This window comes from Pelobates fuscus, chromosome 11 (genome assembly GCF_036172605.1).
Source record: "Pelobates fuscus isolate aPelFus1 chromosome 11, aPelFus1.pri, whole genome shotgun sequence".
Lineage (NCBI taxonomy): Eukaryota > Metazoa > Chordata > Amphibia > Anura > Pelobatidae > Pelobates > Pelobates fuscus.
Genome location: NC_086327.1, coordinates 14,242,494 through 14,260,135, shown reverse-complemented (window position 1 = coordinate 14,260,135; position 17,642 = coordinate 14,242,494). Strand labels below are relative to the sequence as shown.

Here is a 17,642-nt window from a genome sequence, read left to right as displayed (position 1 = left end):
TAAACCAGCTTGCACTTAAATGTTAAAATATATATTTTTTGTCTGTTCCTTAGTGCAAGTCTGTCCAGTTCCAAAATCAGTTTCTAATGGAACCTTTGATCTGAAGAAGACACAATACATATACCAGGACTCTGTGAAATATACATGTAATGCAGGCTTTATACTTGTGGGAGTAGATACAATATTCTGCACAGCAACGGGAACCTGGAGCTCAGCGGAACCTCAGTGCCAAGGTTCCAAAAGTAAGGACAGAGTGCTATTTCAGGGTGCAAATTCTGAGTTAAAACATACCCTTGCATCCTGAAAACTATTGGCCATTTCCTGTGCGTAGGGTTTTTATATTGTCATTAGTCTCTCTTATATTCTGTATTATTATTCTGTATATCAAATAGTTATTTCAGTTATGTATTAAAATACTTATTAATTTTAAAACAATAGGTACATTTTATGCCTTTATGGCTTTTGTAAAAAATTTTGTTGTCTAGGTTGTAAACCTCCAAATGCAATTGCTAATGGAAGTTTTGATCCGAAGAAGACGCCGTATGTGTACCCGGATTCTGTAAAATATACATGTGATCAAGGCTTTACATTGCTTGGAGTAGACTCAATAAACTGCACAGCAACAGGAACCTGGAGCTCAGCTGTACCTCAGTGCAAAGGTAAGAATGTTTACACAACAGGAATTATCCAGTATTATCCATATTTGTATATGGTGTTTAATGTTAATGTTTAGGTCTATACAGCGCTGCGGGATATACTGACGCTATAGTATAATGTATAGTGTTGGTATTTTATTGAAGGGGTGGTTGCATATAAAGCACAAAGGCATACCCTAACACACAGATATACGCACCAGAACACACACAAGCACTTACAAATGCACACACCATGACACACATATACACACTGACAAACACACAGATGCACACCCTGACACCCTGATGCAAATATACATACACAGATGCACATTCTGACACACAGATGTGTGCGCACAGACACACACACTGACATGTACCCACACAGGTGCACACACTGACAAGCAGATGCACACACACACTGACACACAGATACACACACATAGTTGCACACACTGACTAATACACACACACACACAATCTGACATTTACATAGACATACATGTTAAAAAATTTATATTTTCAGCCAGCCTGTTAGCTTTCCTATTGTGTCCATGAGGGTGGTTTGCTTGGGGTCCTGGCAGAGGCTGACAGGAATGAGTATGCCGCAGATTACTCCAGCCTCACGTCTGTCTTCATGCTGCCTGATCCACCACTGCCCACAGTTTCCTCCTCCCTCCAGCGCTGCGCTCTGTGAAGCTGAAAGGGAAGTGACAGGCTGTCACTTCCTCCCAGCCAGCAGATACCACAGAGGCCCTGTTGTGCTCCTAAAAAGCCATGGCACCTGACTGGGCCATTGTTGATCAATAAAGCAATGATACCCACCTGGTGGCTTTAAGTGAATGGGCCACCCGATGGGCTCTGAAACATTTCGCTTCACCCCTGTAAGCCAGTCATTGTGCCCCAGGACACCACCGCACACAGTGTGGGAACCGCTGGTATAAGCTATTGCTGCATTAGATATTCTTTTTATCTCCTAGAATCACACTAACAAAGATTTCAGTATTCACATCCTCCATTAAAGCCACCAACTGGCAATCTAGCAATTTTGCAAATTAAAATGTGATTTAGGGGCGGAGCCTGACAACATGGGCTCTGTGGCAAAAACGTAAAAGAAACTGAAGTAAGCGAGAAAAAGCCCTCAAATACGCTTGTACAACAATCCCAGCTTAAGGGGCTCGCTAATTCGGCAACACAAGCCAGAAATCCCAACTGCCAGGGACAATCTCTCACCGGGGATAGACCCGAAGCCAACGGTGGGCCTAAGCAGGCAATGCGAGAGAGGGGGCCGATCCCTCCACAACAGCAGCCTTCTCAGATCCAGGTCTCCCCGGAGGACTCTACCTCCCGCCCCCACGCCGGCGGGGGATATCCCGGCAAACACAAGCGACGACCCAGCACCAGGGAGCTGACCAGGCCCTAACCCCACAATGAAACAAACAGAGAAAAACATGGCGGACACCACGTGCAACCTAGCGCCCAGCACATACTGCCCCAACTAGCAGAGAGGATTGACCGTCTACTGCAGGATTTCCGGGCCAAAATCACCCTCCGCAGGGCCACCTTTGAGACAAAGCCGCCTGCAGAGCTCACCCAAATAATGGAACGACAAACAGTCACCACCATACGGGGCCATGAAGCAGTCCAAATCATGGGGAGAAGTAAGCGGGTGATCCGGCGGAGGCCTAAACCTCACCGCCATGTACCTAACTCAATGAAATGCCGCCATGCCTGCAAACACCAACCTACCCAAAAGGTAGCACCTTTGAGCACCCAGACCGGCCCAACGGTCACTAAACTACCCAAAAGACTATGCCACGCAGGGGGACCCCAGGAGAACGCAACACTTCGCAGCCGCGCTACAACACCCGGCCCACGGAGGTCCAGCAAGAGAGGGGGCTGGCAGAGAGTCACCACTGACGACCTGCACAAAGGCCACCATGCCAGCAATGCCCTCCACCCATCGGGCATCGGATGAACAACCAGGACTTACCTACAGTAATCGTGAGCTCCATGTTGCGTAGTATATGGAATCACGGGTTGTAATGCAACACACATGCAATATTTGTTAACTCTTAATGTTTGAGACCATAGTGCAATTAACCTCCCGATTCCAACCTAATCTAAGTATGGACCTGGGGCAACCCTGCGAGGCCATAAGCCAGCAGAACCTTAGTGGGCAAAATGACCACTGTGATAAATGTGTTATTTTTTGGAAATGGTACGCTTAACCACAAATGACGAATAAGAAATGGCGGTATTAACCCCCTGACCGCTACTCGGCTACTTAGGCGTGCATACTTTAACTCACGACCACACTCAAAATGCCTATGTACCCCCAAAGCGGCTAGCTCGAACCCAGGGGGTCTGCACAGCTATCTAGAAGATCTAGCATGTAACCAACCAAATATTAGTCTAACAATACCAACCGTATTGCACTTAGCGTACACCTGAACAGCAAATACATAAGTAAATACAGTCATGTATTGTCTAGCATGTTACTCCACATTTAACTACTATATAAGCAAGTCTATTCATGTTTTACCCATTCTCCCTAGTAATCACAGTAATGTACTATCTAGCATGTTATGCAACACTTGGTTAATACTCTTTAAATGTAAAAGAGTGCAAATGTCACATGTCATTCTGTACCCCAATGTTTCATATGTTAATGGCAAAAGTGAGTGGACTGCCTTTGGGGCACCACAAACCTGATTGTTAAGCCTATATGCACGAAAAAAAAAGATTTATATAAAACTGGAAAAAAAATGTGATTTAAAAAAAAATAATTAAGAGTCAGCAAATAAAAATGTGAAATACATTCAGTAAAATATGTTCATCCTGAAATAATACTATATTTTCAAATATGTAGTAGATCATTCAATAATTACGAAATGTTAGCTAATACAGATACAAATTTTCTTCACTAGTAAAACTATGTCCTTCTCCAAGTACCATTGCTAATGGAAGCTTTGAGCCCAAGAAGACAGAATACAATTACAAGGAATCTGTGACGTTTACTTGTGGTCCAGATTTTTCATTGGTCGGAGTAAATTCAATATCCTGCACGGCAACGGGAACCTGGAGCTCCTCTGAACCTCAGTGCAAAGGTGAGAAATACTTGCAATTCAGTCAACACGTCAGCTCTATCTCAAAAACCTTCATAGAAATGTATTCAACAATATTTTGCAATAACTAGCAGTCTCTACTATTAGTCATGTTTATTCTGTGCTGTCTCCAAGATGTGCATTCATTGCATTCGTCTTCAAACAGATCAGATTTTTGTCAACGAATCAATTCATCCAAACAAAAAATATTTGTCAATTCATTTTTAATGAATGAAACTACTTTGTTTGTTTTTTTATTTCAGATTTAGAATTCACAGCTATTTGCCCAAATTAATCGATATGCACAATATAGGAACAGATAGGTTTTCGTATCGGATGGATTAATTAATTGTCAAACATATCAATTTGCTTAAATGCGATTGCGACAAAGTAACATATCTACTGCATATTTTTATAATTGGAAAACTCTTTTAATGTTAGATACATTTTTGTGTTTTAGAATCATGTAAAGATCGTGATTGATAATCACAGCCTTCAACAGCTAAAATCTGTTCTATCTCTCATAGTAACTAGAGTCATGTAGTACCTTAATACAGCCACACGGTGGAGCAAAACAACAGGCTTTATTCACAATGACCAATGCTCCTGTAGATAATACACTACTTAATAAGAGAGAAATTGGTACATGTGCTTCAAATAAAATTGTAACAACTGAATCCAACAAAGAACATAATAGACTATGGCAATAAAAAAAAATAGCTTCCTCTCTAATTACGCAAAGGAAATGAAAAACCTTAAATTGCCACAGATATATTATGGGAATGGGAACACTATAAAGGGTGCACATATACTTTAATCAAATTTCTTTCCTGTCCCAACAACGCAATAACCTAATTATACCCAGATACAGATAATAAAAAGTAACGTGGAAGGGAGACCAACAATCCCCCTCATAAAAAAGAAAGATGAATGTTGTGGTGTATCAGTAAATCAAATAGCAGATATCAGGGAGGGATTGGATGGAATCAAAGTCCCAAGGAGAATGGGAGCCGTTAGAAATCAAGTGCATGACAAGTGTACTAAACAGTGGATCATGCTATGCAAAAACAATAACTGAGTATGGCAACCATTGATCAAGCTAAATGTCAATCATATCATACTACTTTGGAAAGAAAAAACAGGTTGTGCCAGATAATGATACACTCACAAGAGAGGAGCTATCCTTTAGCTATTATGTATCAGGTTATGGCAATGTAATCTTTGCCATGGATATGGATGAACAATCAAATTTTTTTCAAAAATGAAAAGTGCCTTCAGTGGCTTGTTCTGATGTGGGTGTCTCTCATGTAACATATGGGAATACAGAAAAGCACCAATAGTGTAATCCGCTATAAAACCAAATCAAGTTGTGTAAAAAACATAAATACACTTACAAAACAAGAGCCTCCAATCAGCTCTTAGAGAAGGCTTGAAGCGGTATAATCGCCACTTGTGGATATATCAGCAATTGATTTTCTTTCATATACTTTCACAGTATAGTAGACATATTGTATAAATGAAAAAATAGAGATAAATATAGTGCTCTAGGTCTTAAACATTTATAAAAAAAAGGTACTCACATTTTTCAGAACAGTGAATCCTCAATGGAATCTGCATGGGTGGTATAATCCCCACCATGGATGTATAGAGATAAATGGAAGAATGTAGTAGTGCCAACGGGAATTTTCCTGGATTAAAACTGTCAGGTTAAAAGCATGACAGATATAATAGGTTTGAATGGCAAAACAATTTTCTTGTAACATACCAAACAAATACAAACAAAACTATAAAATAATATGAAATTAAATAAATAAAACCAATAATGCACTTGTATAGAATCACAACGCGTTTCACCAACATGCTTTTTCAAGTGATAATCTTTGTCAGCTTAATGTAATGTTTCTGGTGCTTAGAATCAGTCTCTGCAGGCTGGCATTTGTCTAACCAAAACACTGAATGCTCCCCACGGAGCAAATGCAAAAACCCCATGTAGAGAAATGATGACCTCAGCCATGGAAAGAGCATCAGATGCTGTGGAATGTTGAGGGATTTACATAATAACATTTTATTTAAACATCAGTTTCATTATCAATCTGATATTTGAATGAGATCTTCAATATGTCTCACCCTTGTTTGTGTTCCTAAAAGAATCCTGTTTGTTAACCACATCTTGTTTCGTAGAGAAACATATATCCTCATATTTACTGAGCTACAACCTTCCTATGTATTTGTCTTTTCAGTTCTGTCCTGCGTAGATTGTGTGAGTTCAATATCATCGACATGTACAGGAAGCACTATGACCTGCCCGGCAGGAACTGTCTGTGGGTCTCAGTACAATGTAACGTCTTCAGGTAAACTGTCAAGTTCAATGGTTTTAAACCAGACTTATTGAAATGAGGTTTTGTTTCTAGATATAGATGTTGTGTAGAACAAAGTTGAGTGGTTCAGTTTTAAAAATTTATAAAAAAAATTTTTTTATCTGAGTTAAAGAAAACAAAGACTTGTCATCTGAAATGGTCACTAGTTGTTAAATGTGGAATTGTCCAGTTCAGCTAAATAATTGTTTGAGTTATGGAAATTTTTGTCATGCTCATTTATGTAACAGTTTGACCAAATGTAGTCTGCAACATCCTTTAGGCCAGCGTTTCCCAAACCAGTCCTCAAGACCCACCAACTGTCCAGGTTTTGTTAGTATCCCTGTTGGAATAAAACAGGAAAATACATCAATCCTGGACTGTTGGTGGGCCATGAGGACTTATTTGGGAACCACTGCTCTAGGCATTTGGCAAGTGGTAATTTAACATATACATGAATCCCCAGCAGAACATTGTCTTGAATAATGTGCTTTCTGCAGTGGACAGGGATGTTAGCAGGGACTCTGACCGGTCTGTGGCAACGCAGTCCCATACACAGCAAACTGCGATGCACTGTGTATTCTGATAACTTTCTATCATGGTCAGCATTAAGTTTGTCAGCAATTTGGGCGACAGTAGCTCTTCTGTTTGATCGCGCCAGATGGGCTAGCCTTCACTCCCCATGCATCAATGAGCATTGGGTGCAAATGACCCTGATGCCGGTTCACCAGTTGTCCTTCCTTGCACCACTTTATGTAGGTACAAACCACTGCCTAGTAGAAACCACACAATAAATGATATTTTGGGGATACTCTGACTCAGTTTTCTAGCTATCACTATTTTGCCCTTTTTTAAGGCAATCAAATATTTTCACTTCCCACTTTTTCCTGTATCCAAACATAAAATTCTCAAAGTTACGTCTCAGTTGCTGCCCAAGATATCCCACTGCTTGACAGGTGCCATTGTAATTATATAATCAATTTTCATAAATATAGAATTTGACTGAACAGCTGACCGTTCCAAATCTCAATTCAGCAGAATCTGAATGCACAAGTTTAATATTTACATGAATAATTGGTGCTTAACATGTTCATTTATACTAGTGGAATAATAAAAAGAATCATGAGCTTACAGCACAATTTTAATACCACATTTGTACTTGGCAAGTTGGTCAGTAACAGTAAATTTGGAGAGATGAAAATCATCTTACAGTTACCCTGAATTACCCAGATGGAATAACAACCAGTTCTGCAGAGAATTAAATTTATTTTCAACCTGGCTTTAGGATGTTAATGTGTCACAGTTGGCTGCAAAGTGAAAAGGTTAATAAACCTCTCCTATTTCCCATCATGCACCTAAGCTCATATTTTTGATGCTTATTTGATTAACTATTTCTTGTTTTGATTTTTTTTTGGTTGGGGGGGGGGGGGGGGGAGGGAGGGATATTAGACCAGGAAAGAAGCATTGACTGTATAAGTGAGTATAAGTGAGTGAAGTAGCTTAATGATAGATACCCAACTTAAGTTATGCAAACTTTAATACCATTTACAGGTACATTATGTGTATTGTAATTATATAGTATTATATTACATAAATGCTAACTTGTTGGTGCCTTTCAATATGGAATTAACTTTATGCAAAAAATATTCCAAAAACAGGTGGAAAAACCTCCCAAATATTTTCAAGAACATGCATTCAGAAATCACGGTGCTATACGAATGGAAGCTTTACGTTTAGCGGTGGGAGGACAAAGATCGGAACCTCATGCTGCTACACTTACAATTGTACTCCATCCATCCCTGTGTGTAAGTTATCAATGGGCATTCAAATACCTTAAATATCAAATAACCTTTTAGGTTCCATACTGTATGTGCTAGCAAGATAGCTCAGTTGCTTAGTTTGTTGACTGCTGTGATCTGAGTTTAACCTGAAGATCTTGGACCTTAACTAAAAAGTGTCCATTCAACATTTCTTATTACTACAGGTCAATTAAAGGAGTAGAAAATCCTGATGAATAGTAGCATTAGTAGAATGTGACACACTGTAAAAGCAAACTATGCGATATAAACACAGGAATCTTTATTATTATTTTTTTATCAAGTACTATAAACAACCTGTTGGTGATTACGAAAACAATGTGCCATTATCAGCTAATAGAGTTTGTGTTACCTCTACATAAATAGTGTGTTGATAATTATTTGTATCAGATCTTTTACAGAATCCATTGAAGTGAAAGCTTTAAGCCAAAATAGCAGAGCTATAAATAATCAGTTCATTTATATTTCCCTTTTGATTATTTTAGCAAAATAGAAGCCAGGAAATCACCACAATTCACTATTCTGACATTCAATCACAGTGTACTGAATTTTATTTTAAAAAAGATAAATCAATAGAGATATATAGATTGGTGATAGATAGATAGATAGATAGATAGATAGACAGACAGACAGATAGATAGATTGCTAGACAGACAGACATATAGATAGATAGATAGATAGATAGATAGATAGATAGATACACAGACAGACAGATTGCTAGACAGACAGACATATTGCTACACAGACAGACAGATAGATTGCTAGATAGATAGATAGATAGATAGATAGATAGATAGATAGATAGATAGGCAGACAGACAGACAGACAGACAGATAGATAGATAGATAGATAGATAGATAGATTGCTAGACAGACAGAGATAGATAGATAGATAGATAGATAGATAGATAGATAGATAGATACACAGACAGACAGATTGCTAGACAGACAGACAGATTGCTAGACAGACAGATAGATTGCTAGATAGATAGATAGATAGACAGACATACAGATTGCTAGACAGACAGACAGATAGATTGCTAGACAGACAGACAGACAGACAGACAGACAGATAGATAGATAGATAGATAGATACACATACATACAGATTGCTAGACAGACAGACAGATTGACAGACAGACAGACAGACAGACAGACAGACAGACAGACAGACAGACAGACAGACAGACAGACAGACAGACAGACAGATAGATAGATAGATAGATAGATAGATAGATAGATAGATGATATATGCACGGGAGAGAGTCACAGTAGGACATTTTTTTTCCAAGTAAATGGTTTAACTCATAAGAGCAGGCATTAGGATATAACTTGACAAAATGGGGTACATTGACATTTGTCAAGTTTATGTAATGTATGATAATATACAGTAACTCAATCCCAACTATTTTGCCTAGGCTAGCTGTTTTATTTTTATAATAAATTATGTGAATGTTGAAGTAGCTGTTTAGTGAATGCGTGAGTGCTGGATAAATACAAGATGTTATAGTTATATATCCGTGAAAAAATCGACGTTTCTACCCCAAAGGATCTTGAAAAAGACCCTTAGGGGTCGAAACGTCGATTTTGTTCACGGATGTATTGAAGATTTTTTTCACTTGAATAAACCAGTTTCCACTTTATTGAAGACCTGTGAGTGCACCCCTGACTTTGTTTCTATATATATATATATATATATATATATATATATATATATATATATATATATATATATGTGTGTGTGTGTGTGTGTGTGTGTGTGTGTTTGTATGTATGTGTTTTCTTTTTTAGATGGTGAAATAAGTTAATAAAAGACTAGTAATTAACATATTTTTGAATAATTGATATTTAATAATTTTGTGTCATAATATTTGCCTGAGACATACAGGCGCAACCTTTATCCAGAGAAAGACGAATTTTTAGCTGAAACATTGCCACTTAGTAGTCTGGATTAAATTGCTCCTTGACTGGCCCACACAGAGACCTGACCTGAACTCCATCGAACACCTTTTTATATTTGTATATATATCTTCCATAGTGTTCAAGTAGAGATTGTAGCCGTATTAGTCCAGTGACGTAGATGTAAAAACAGATAAAATGTGAATCTTGTAATACCTTTTTCGTTGGACTAACAGAATGTTTTAATGACAAGCTTTCAGGAGAACCTCCCTTTCTCAAGTCTGAAGCATTTCTGAGCAAATGCTTTAGACTTGAGAAAGGGAGGTTCTCCCGAAAGCTTGTCATTAAAAATTCTGTTAGTCCAATAAAAAAGGTATTACAAGATTCAAATGTTATCTGTTTTTACATCTATATATACACACACAGGTGATAGTCAAAAAATTAGAATACCGTGCATAATCATCGCACTTATGACAAATCACGGCTCGAACAATCTTGCTTTACATGTAATGCGTCTATCTCATATATTAGTTTCCCCTTTTACGTTGCATTACTGAAATGCGCGATATTCAAATTTTTCATGTATCACCTGTATATATATATATATATATTTCATTAATAATGAAACATTAGTGTGATCTAAGAATTGTGTTATGACAAAATTGGTTCAAATGTTATTCTTTCTTTGGTTTATTTAAAGTACCAGGTGATAGCACTCAGTCAAATGGACTGACTTGTCCATCATCAACCAGCAACAACATTAAATGTACTGGGACTGAGAACATATGTCTTCAGCAAACAACAACCATAACAGGTAAAACAAACATCATACTACTATAATTAAATAATGGACTATTTTTTAATAGACACTGTGACTGGTCTGAAACTATCACTCAAAGCACTCACAATATCACCAATGCATGAGGTCTACAGCAAACAGGACAATCCACAATTAGAGCGTAAAATGTGTTTTGTTGCACCTAGTGTTAATGTTAGATGCTTGAAAGGAAGACATTGAGAGAGCATTGTAGAGGCAAGTAGAGAACAACGTAAGAGCACATTGTTAGGCATTGTAAAATAAAGTTATATAAAACAGTTACATAGCAACAACAGCATATTAAATGTATTAATAAAATCAAGCAAAAATATTTCAATGCATTTGGCATTTTCTAAAAAAAGAAGAGATTTACCTATTATGATAACTCATTCCAAGCTATTTTCTTACATTCAATATATTTTTTTCTATAGGAAGCCAATCAAATCCTAACGCATTTCGTGGTTGTACCACCCAAAGCATTTGTGATGCTGAGATCCAATTGATAGACACCAGCCAGCCACGTACATCTGTTAAGTTCACCTGCGCCAATGGATGTGTTGATCTGCACTGCAACTTTTTCATTCCTATGTTACTTTTATTTGTATTTACGTTATTCTTCTAATAAATCTAGATCCTTGTAATTGCACACAATTGGGAAAAACTTCCATGGAATGTGATGCAAATTCTCTAGGTATATCTTTAGTGATTAATAATGTCTATTGTCTATATTCGTGTTAGTTACTGAAACATCAGATTTATGGGATTAAAATCAATTTTGCTTGTTATTAAATTCTGCAATGGTTAATGTTGGGGTAAGGATTTAATGTTGCTGTTAGTTTTGGTGTTAAGATTCGGTGTGCGTCAGGGTTATTGATATGGTTAATGCTGAGATTAAGGTTATTTATGATTAAGGATGGCATGGCATGGGAGTATGGTTGATTTAGAGTAGACTTAGAAAATGTCTGCCTTTAAATTACAGTAAATTGTAACCTCCTTATTCCCATCCAATAGCTGAATGAGATGAAAGTTACAATTCACATAATTTTTAACGCAAGTACTCCCATAAACATAACTATCTCTTAACCCTAATCTCACTAGACTTGTGAATTCAGTTTAAAGCAGAGATACTGTTTGTGAATGTAGATAGCTGCATTTCAAGGGTTTGACTACAGTATCACACGCAAGGTTTAAAAATGCACATCATAAATGCATTGTTCCTGCAAAAACAAAATGTAAGAAAGTGATATTATAAAATGTGATTTCATTAAAAATATATTATTAATAAAGCTCAAAATACGAGAGTCCTTGTGTGTCTAATTTTTAGATGTATTCAAACTCCAAGTGTGACAAGCATCTAATTTTGTCCAAGGAACAAGCTTCTAATTTTGTCCCAGTAAACCTGAAAAAGATGAGAACATGCTGTTTGTGTGTGATAAACAATAATCCAGATGCATTTTACAGAGAGTGGTGGAAAAATACACACTTTGTCTACTTTAAAGAAGCATAGACGTTTGTGAAACAATTTTAGTCTGTGATTTCCAAGTCAACCAAGCCCTCTGTGACTAAGCTTCAAAATGTTTGAAGGCCTTCATAAACTAAACATCAGATAGTGAAGAGTCCTACATGTACTCCTGTGAATTATTATTATTTCCATTATTTATTTGATGTTTTTTTCATCCAAACTCAAACTCTTAGCTAAACAATGCTGTCCTAAACTATGGATGAGTGTAACTTCTGCTTTAGCAACATGATAAGTAAAGAATCAGCCATGGGCACCTGGATTTTCTGTTTGTATCAAACCACTCAAAAACAGCCTGGAACAGAACTAAGGGGGTGGAACCAAGAACTTGCTCAAATGGGCTATAGCAGTTTCACTCGTTCCCCTCAGGCAGCATCACTAGGACTCCATGCAAGCAAGCCTCTTAGAAAAGAAAGGTATGTTAACAGGAGGGTCGTTGCAAATATAATAAGTGACATTTATGTGTTTGTCAGATTGTGTGTGTGTATCTGTGTCTTTGTGTGTGTGTGTGTCTGAGGTTTGAGTGTGTATCTGTTTCACAGTGTGTGTGTGTCTGAATGTGTATATCTGTGACACAGTGTGTGTCTGTGTGTGTGTCTGAGTGCATACATGTTTCACAGTGTATGTCTGAGTGTGTGTATATCTGTGACATAGTGTGTGTATGTGTCTGTTTGTGTGTGTGTGTGTGTGTATATATGTCAGAGTGTGTGTGTGTCTGTGTGTTAAGGTATCTATATGTCAATGTATGTATCTGTGTCTCAGGGTGTGTGCATGAGTCTGTGTGTGTAACTTTGTGTCTGTTTGTATGTGTGTTAGTGTGCATATGTGTGTATATGTGTGTTTATGTGTATGTATATCTGTGTAAGCATATAGATCAGTGTGTGTGTCAGGGTGTGCATCTGTGTGTGTGTGTGCATCTGTGTGTCAGGGTGTTCTTCTGTGTGTCATGGTACGTGTCAAAAGCCAACACTACACACAAAAGCACACCTGCATTAAAAAGCCAACACTACATACAAACACACCCCTGTATTTAAACGCAAATAGATGTTATTAAGGAATTTTCTGGACTCTGGTGCAGAGTAAAAGTAAAGATACAACACACATCTACAGTACATTTAGGTTTGGATATCTCCATTTATTGATGCTCTTGGTGTCTATAGGCTCTTACAGCATGTTGGAAACATTTATCTGCATACACAAGCAAAACTGGATCGTCAAGGAAAATTAAGATATCCAAACCTTAATGTACTGAAGATGTGTCTAATGTTCACCATTAGAGGTAATTTATTAAAGAAACATGTAACATTTTAAAGAAATACAATTTAGCAGTGTAAAGTCTACTATATCTACAATTACCCATCACATACCCTCACATACATGGCACCTCTTCCATTAATGACATGCCAGGAGAGGGGCTGAAGAAATGGAAGAGCATTCTCAGGTTCATCAGCTCATCTTCCACCATAGTAGTTTGCAGTCCTTTGTGTTACTTTGTGATGAACAGTGAGGAAGATTGTGGAAGTCTACATAAATCTGTTAGCTCGCCATTATGTATGGCACTGAACAAGGCAGGATTGTGGTCATTTATCATGGTGTGTGGTTTCTTGTGGTAATTAGTTGGACATCCTATGGTGCATAAAATCTAAAAACAAAACAAACAAAAAAAAAACACCTTAAATCTTAGTTAAACAAACATTCAGCATGCTAGTAAAATCACTGTTTAGTAGCCTTGTCCAAAACATGTGCACCATACAAGTACTCACTGTTCTAGAGTTCCAAAGGGTGAGATCAGTCACAGGTCAATACACAAGGTAAACATGAACGGCCGCAAATATAAAACCTATGTATTTTATTCATCACTTAGGGCTATTGAAATCCCAACACACAACCATATAGTGTGACCATACTTGGAATAAAGTGCATCCAATAGTTTAAACACCAAAGTTGACAGCCACTAGCTACGCATTTCATTTTACAACTTTATCCAAATAATTTCCAATAAAGTTGTAAAACCAAACATGCAGGTAGTGGCTGTCAAGTTTGATGTTCGAACCATTCGAGGCACTTTATTCCTAGTATAGTCACACTATTTTTTTATGTGTTGGGATTTTAATGCTAACCTAAGAGGTGAATAAAATACATAGATTTTATATTACTGCTGACCTTATCTTAGGGAGCATACCCACAAACCAACATCAAGTCTCCAATAAAGTCATCACAAGATTACTGTTTTTTTTTTTTTTTACACACATTCCACATACCCCCTTCGAGGTAGAAATCATTATGCAAAATACAATATGACCTTATGTTCGTGTTCATATCTTTTACATTAGTACCACACAGGGTCATATATCAAATATTTCCATTGTCACCTGGATCAACAAGAAAGTGAGTCTTTGTTAAATCTAAGTTACTAAGTTACTCATCTCCTTTTTCCAACCCATGTACCCAACATATTTCATATATAAACCAGTTTCAGGGCTAGACGTTAGCTTTCCATTTACACTAACTCATTCAAAGGAGAACAATTTAACAATGAAATCTCCCATTGGGTTTTTGGTTATTTTCTCAAGTATAGCGACAACAGGTAAAATATTGTAATAATACTGATTATGTTTCTTTTTCTGATGTTATTATATAAGTCAATCATTAATAGAGCTAACGATGTCTTAACAGATATATATATTTATAATAAACAAAAAGAAGATCTGGCACTCTACCTTTAATAGGGTAACAATCCAATAAACCACGGTGCTGCACGGCGAAGATGATATAGCAAACAGGAATAAAGAGAGCACTCAATGGATTTTCCCAAAAGATAAAGTTGTGTTGTTTTTAAATGGTCAGCGTTTCGACCCGGAGGTCTTTATCAAGATGGAAAATCCATTGAGTTCTCTCTTTATTTTTAATCAGCAAATGTATTTTGCCCGTTTCCAGTTATTTGTGATATTGTTTGTAAACAATGTGTTTAGGTAAAATATGCAATCATTAGAATGTAATGAAATCTGTTCTCTTTAATAGTTTTTTCTTATTGGTTATTATGTAACAAAGTTTTAAAGGAACATTAGTGCAATATAACATGCGCAACAAAAAATATGTCTTCAATTAAAATTTACATGTGTTATTGATACATCAAATTTAAGCCATTTCCTTTTTTGCAGGCCATAGTTTTAATGTACTATGAATAAAAGTGATATTACCAAGTATCCCTTTAACAAGCCAAAAATATTGAATTGCAAACAAAATTTAGATTTTAGACCATGATATTTAACTGGAAAAAAATGCTGGAGAATTTCTTCTAGAAGAGTGAGTTTGATCTACAGTCAGGTCCATAAATATTAGGACATCAACACAATTCTAATCTTTTTGGCTCTATACACCAACACATTGGGTTTGAAATGAAACAAATCAGGTGAATGGTGTAGGAATTACAACAGTTTGTGTATGTGCCTCCAACTTCATTTCATTACAAATCCATTGTGGTAGTGTATAGAGCCAAAATGATTAGAATTGTGTCGATGTCCCAATATTTATGGACCTGACTGTAAATGTTGCAAATCACTTGCAATGCCACACAATGTACACATTTAGTGATGTCAGCATGAAGAGCTATATAAATACATTGTGTTCGTAGGTGTAATATTTCATAATTGATATAACAGGGTTTGCTTACCATGGGCTTCATTCACTGAACATCAGATTGTAGTGAATTGTAACAGATTTCGAAATTTAGACCAATATAGCAAAATGGACAATATATGGACAATTTCCACTTCTCGAGTGCTGTATCATACGGTTTCTATTTTAGCCTTTTTTTAAAAAAATTTAGTTTTCAGTTTACCAATATTATACAGAAAACATTGTGTACTGTAAACTAGAGGTGTTTATTCACCAAACGCCAAACTAAATTGGAACTGAACAAAATTGAAAAGTGTAAAAGGTGATGAAAAAAAAAATTATACAACTCAACTCTAGTTCCAGCTTGGTAGATTTAGTCTTTAATTTGTAATTCAGCTTTTGAGTCACCACAGTTTGATATATAGTGAATTTGTGAAAGCATCTATGAGGTTTACAAAGCCATGTTTAGAGACTTTAAAAAGCACTCCAGCTTGCTGAAATTCTTTATATGTGATTTCAATAGAAATTAGCACATTTCGAAATTAACATTGCTAAACCCCCTGACTGTCAATTAACAACAGTTTCTGTTACTTCCTGGTTGTTTAGTCAAAGGCCGGTTACAACCAATCGGAATAACAGCAGGGTTATTTAAACTAATTTTTACATGATCTCTTTGCCCTGTTGTGGTTTCTGCATGATGGTAATCCTAGAGTGCTTGATATTTTGGTATTTGACTTTGGCTTTGTTCTGACTTCCCTGATTTATGGTATCCTTGACTTTTGGCTTTTCTCTCATCGTTGTGTCTGATTCTGTATCCCTGACCTCGGCTAGTTTTCTGACTATTCTTGGAGACGCTAAGTCCGGCCAATCTAAGGTCCAGTTAGACGTTATCTGTAGTCCTAGGTGTGATAAAATTCTACGTGCTGAGTCAATTAGTAATCCTGACATTACGACAGGGCCATAGATCCTGTAGAAATATGTCAGCAGATAACAGTTTGCGAGAGAAAGCTAGAGGAGAATGATCACCATATAGATCAGTTTGCCTAAGCTTTCAGTGCCCGAAGAGCGCACTTACAACCTGAGGCTTCTCCGACCATGTCTCTTTCGCCTAATGTACCTCCACCTATAGTACACAAGGCACCTACTATCTCACTATATCCTCCTCCGCATTTTGATAGGAATATTCAAGAATGCAAGGGATTTCTGAACCAAATTGAGAATCATTTTGAGGCCTCACCGGGATCTTTTCCCTCAGACAGAGCTAATATTGGTTACCTAATGAATCAACTTAAAGGTAAAGCCTTAACTTGGGCCAATCCATTGTGGCAGAGTAATAGGAGCATTGCACACAATTACCAGGATTTCCTTGCGGAACTGAAATTAAGGTTTGAACCATTAGGATTATGCCATAGAATTTTGCACCTTGGCCCCTGAGGTAGACTGGACTTACAACGGGTTAAAGGTCATTCAGAGGTTCATTGGTTTTGCCTATTATTACAGGAGATTCATAAAAGTTTTCTCTTCAGTAATAGCCCCCATCACCAATATGACATGCAAGGGGGAAGCAAAAAAAGCTTTTGAACTTCTCAAAAAATTGTTTGCTTCTGCAGACATATTGATACATCCTGACACTAGCAAAGCTTTCATACTTGAAGTTGATGCCTCTGAAACAGGGGTCAGGGCTGTTCTTTCCCAGAGAGAAAGTCAGGATACCCCTTTGCATCCTTGTGGTTACTTCTCCAGAAAGTTGTCTCCAGCTGAGTGTAATTATGACATAGATAAAAGAGAACTGTTGGCCATTATATCGGCGCTCAAGGAATGGTGACATCTTTTGGAGGGTTCCAAATATCATAACCGATCACAAGAATCTGGCCTAT

General features: G+C 37.2%; 1 protein-coding gene across 1 annotated transcript in view; it reads left to right on the top strand.

Annotated features, from left to right (window-relative positions):
* Positions 1-17,642, top strand: part of LOC134577074 (complement receptor type 2-like) — a 117,307-nt gene that overhangs the window by 33,635 nt on the left and 66,030 nt on the right. Inside the window, exons 16-18 of the mRNA XM_063435716.1 lie at positions 54-242; positions 486-659; positions 3,566-3,745. Coding sequence (XP_063291786.1) covers positions 54-242; positions 486-659; positions 3,566-3,745 — 543 coding nt within the window. The remainder of the gene's footprint in view (positions 1-53; positions 243-485; positions 660-3,565; positions 3,746-17,642) is intronic.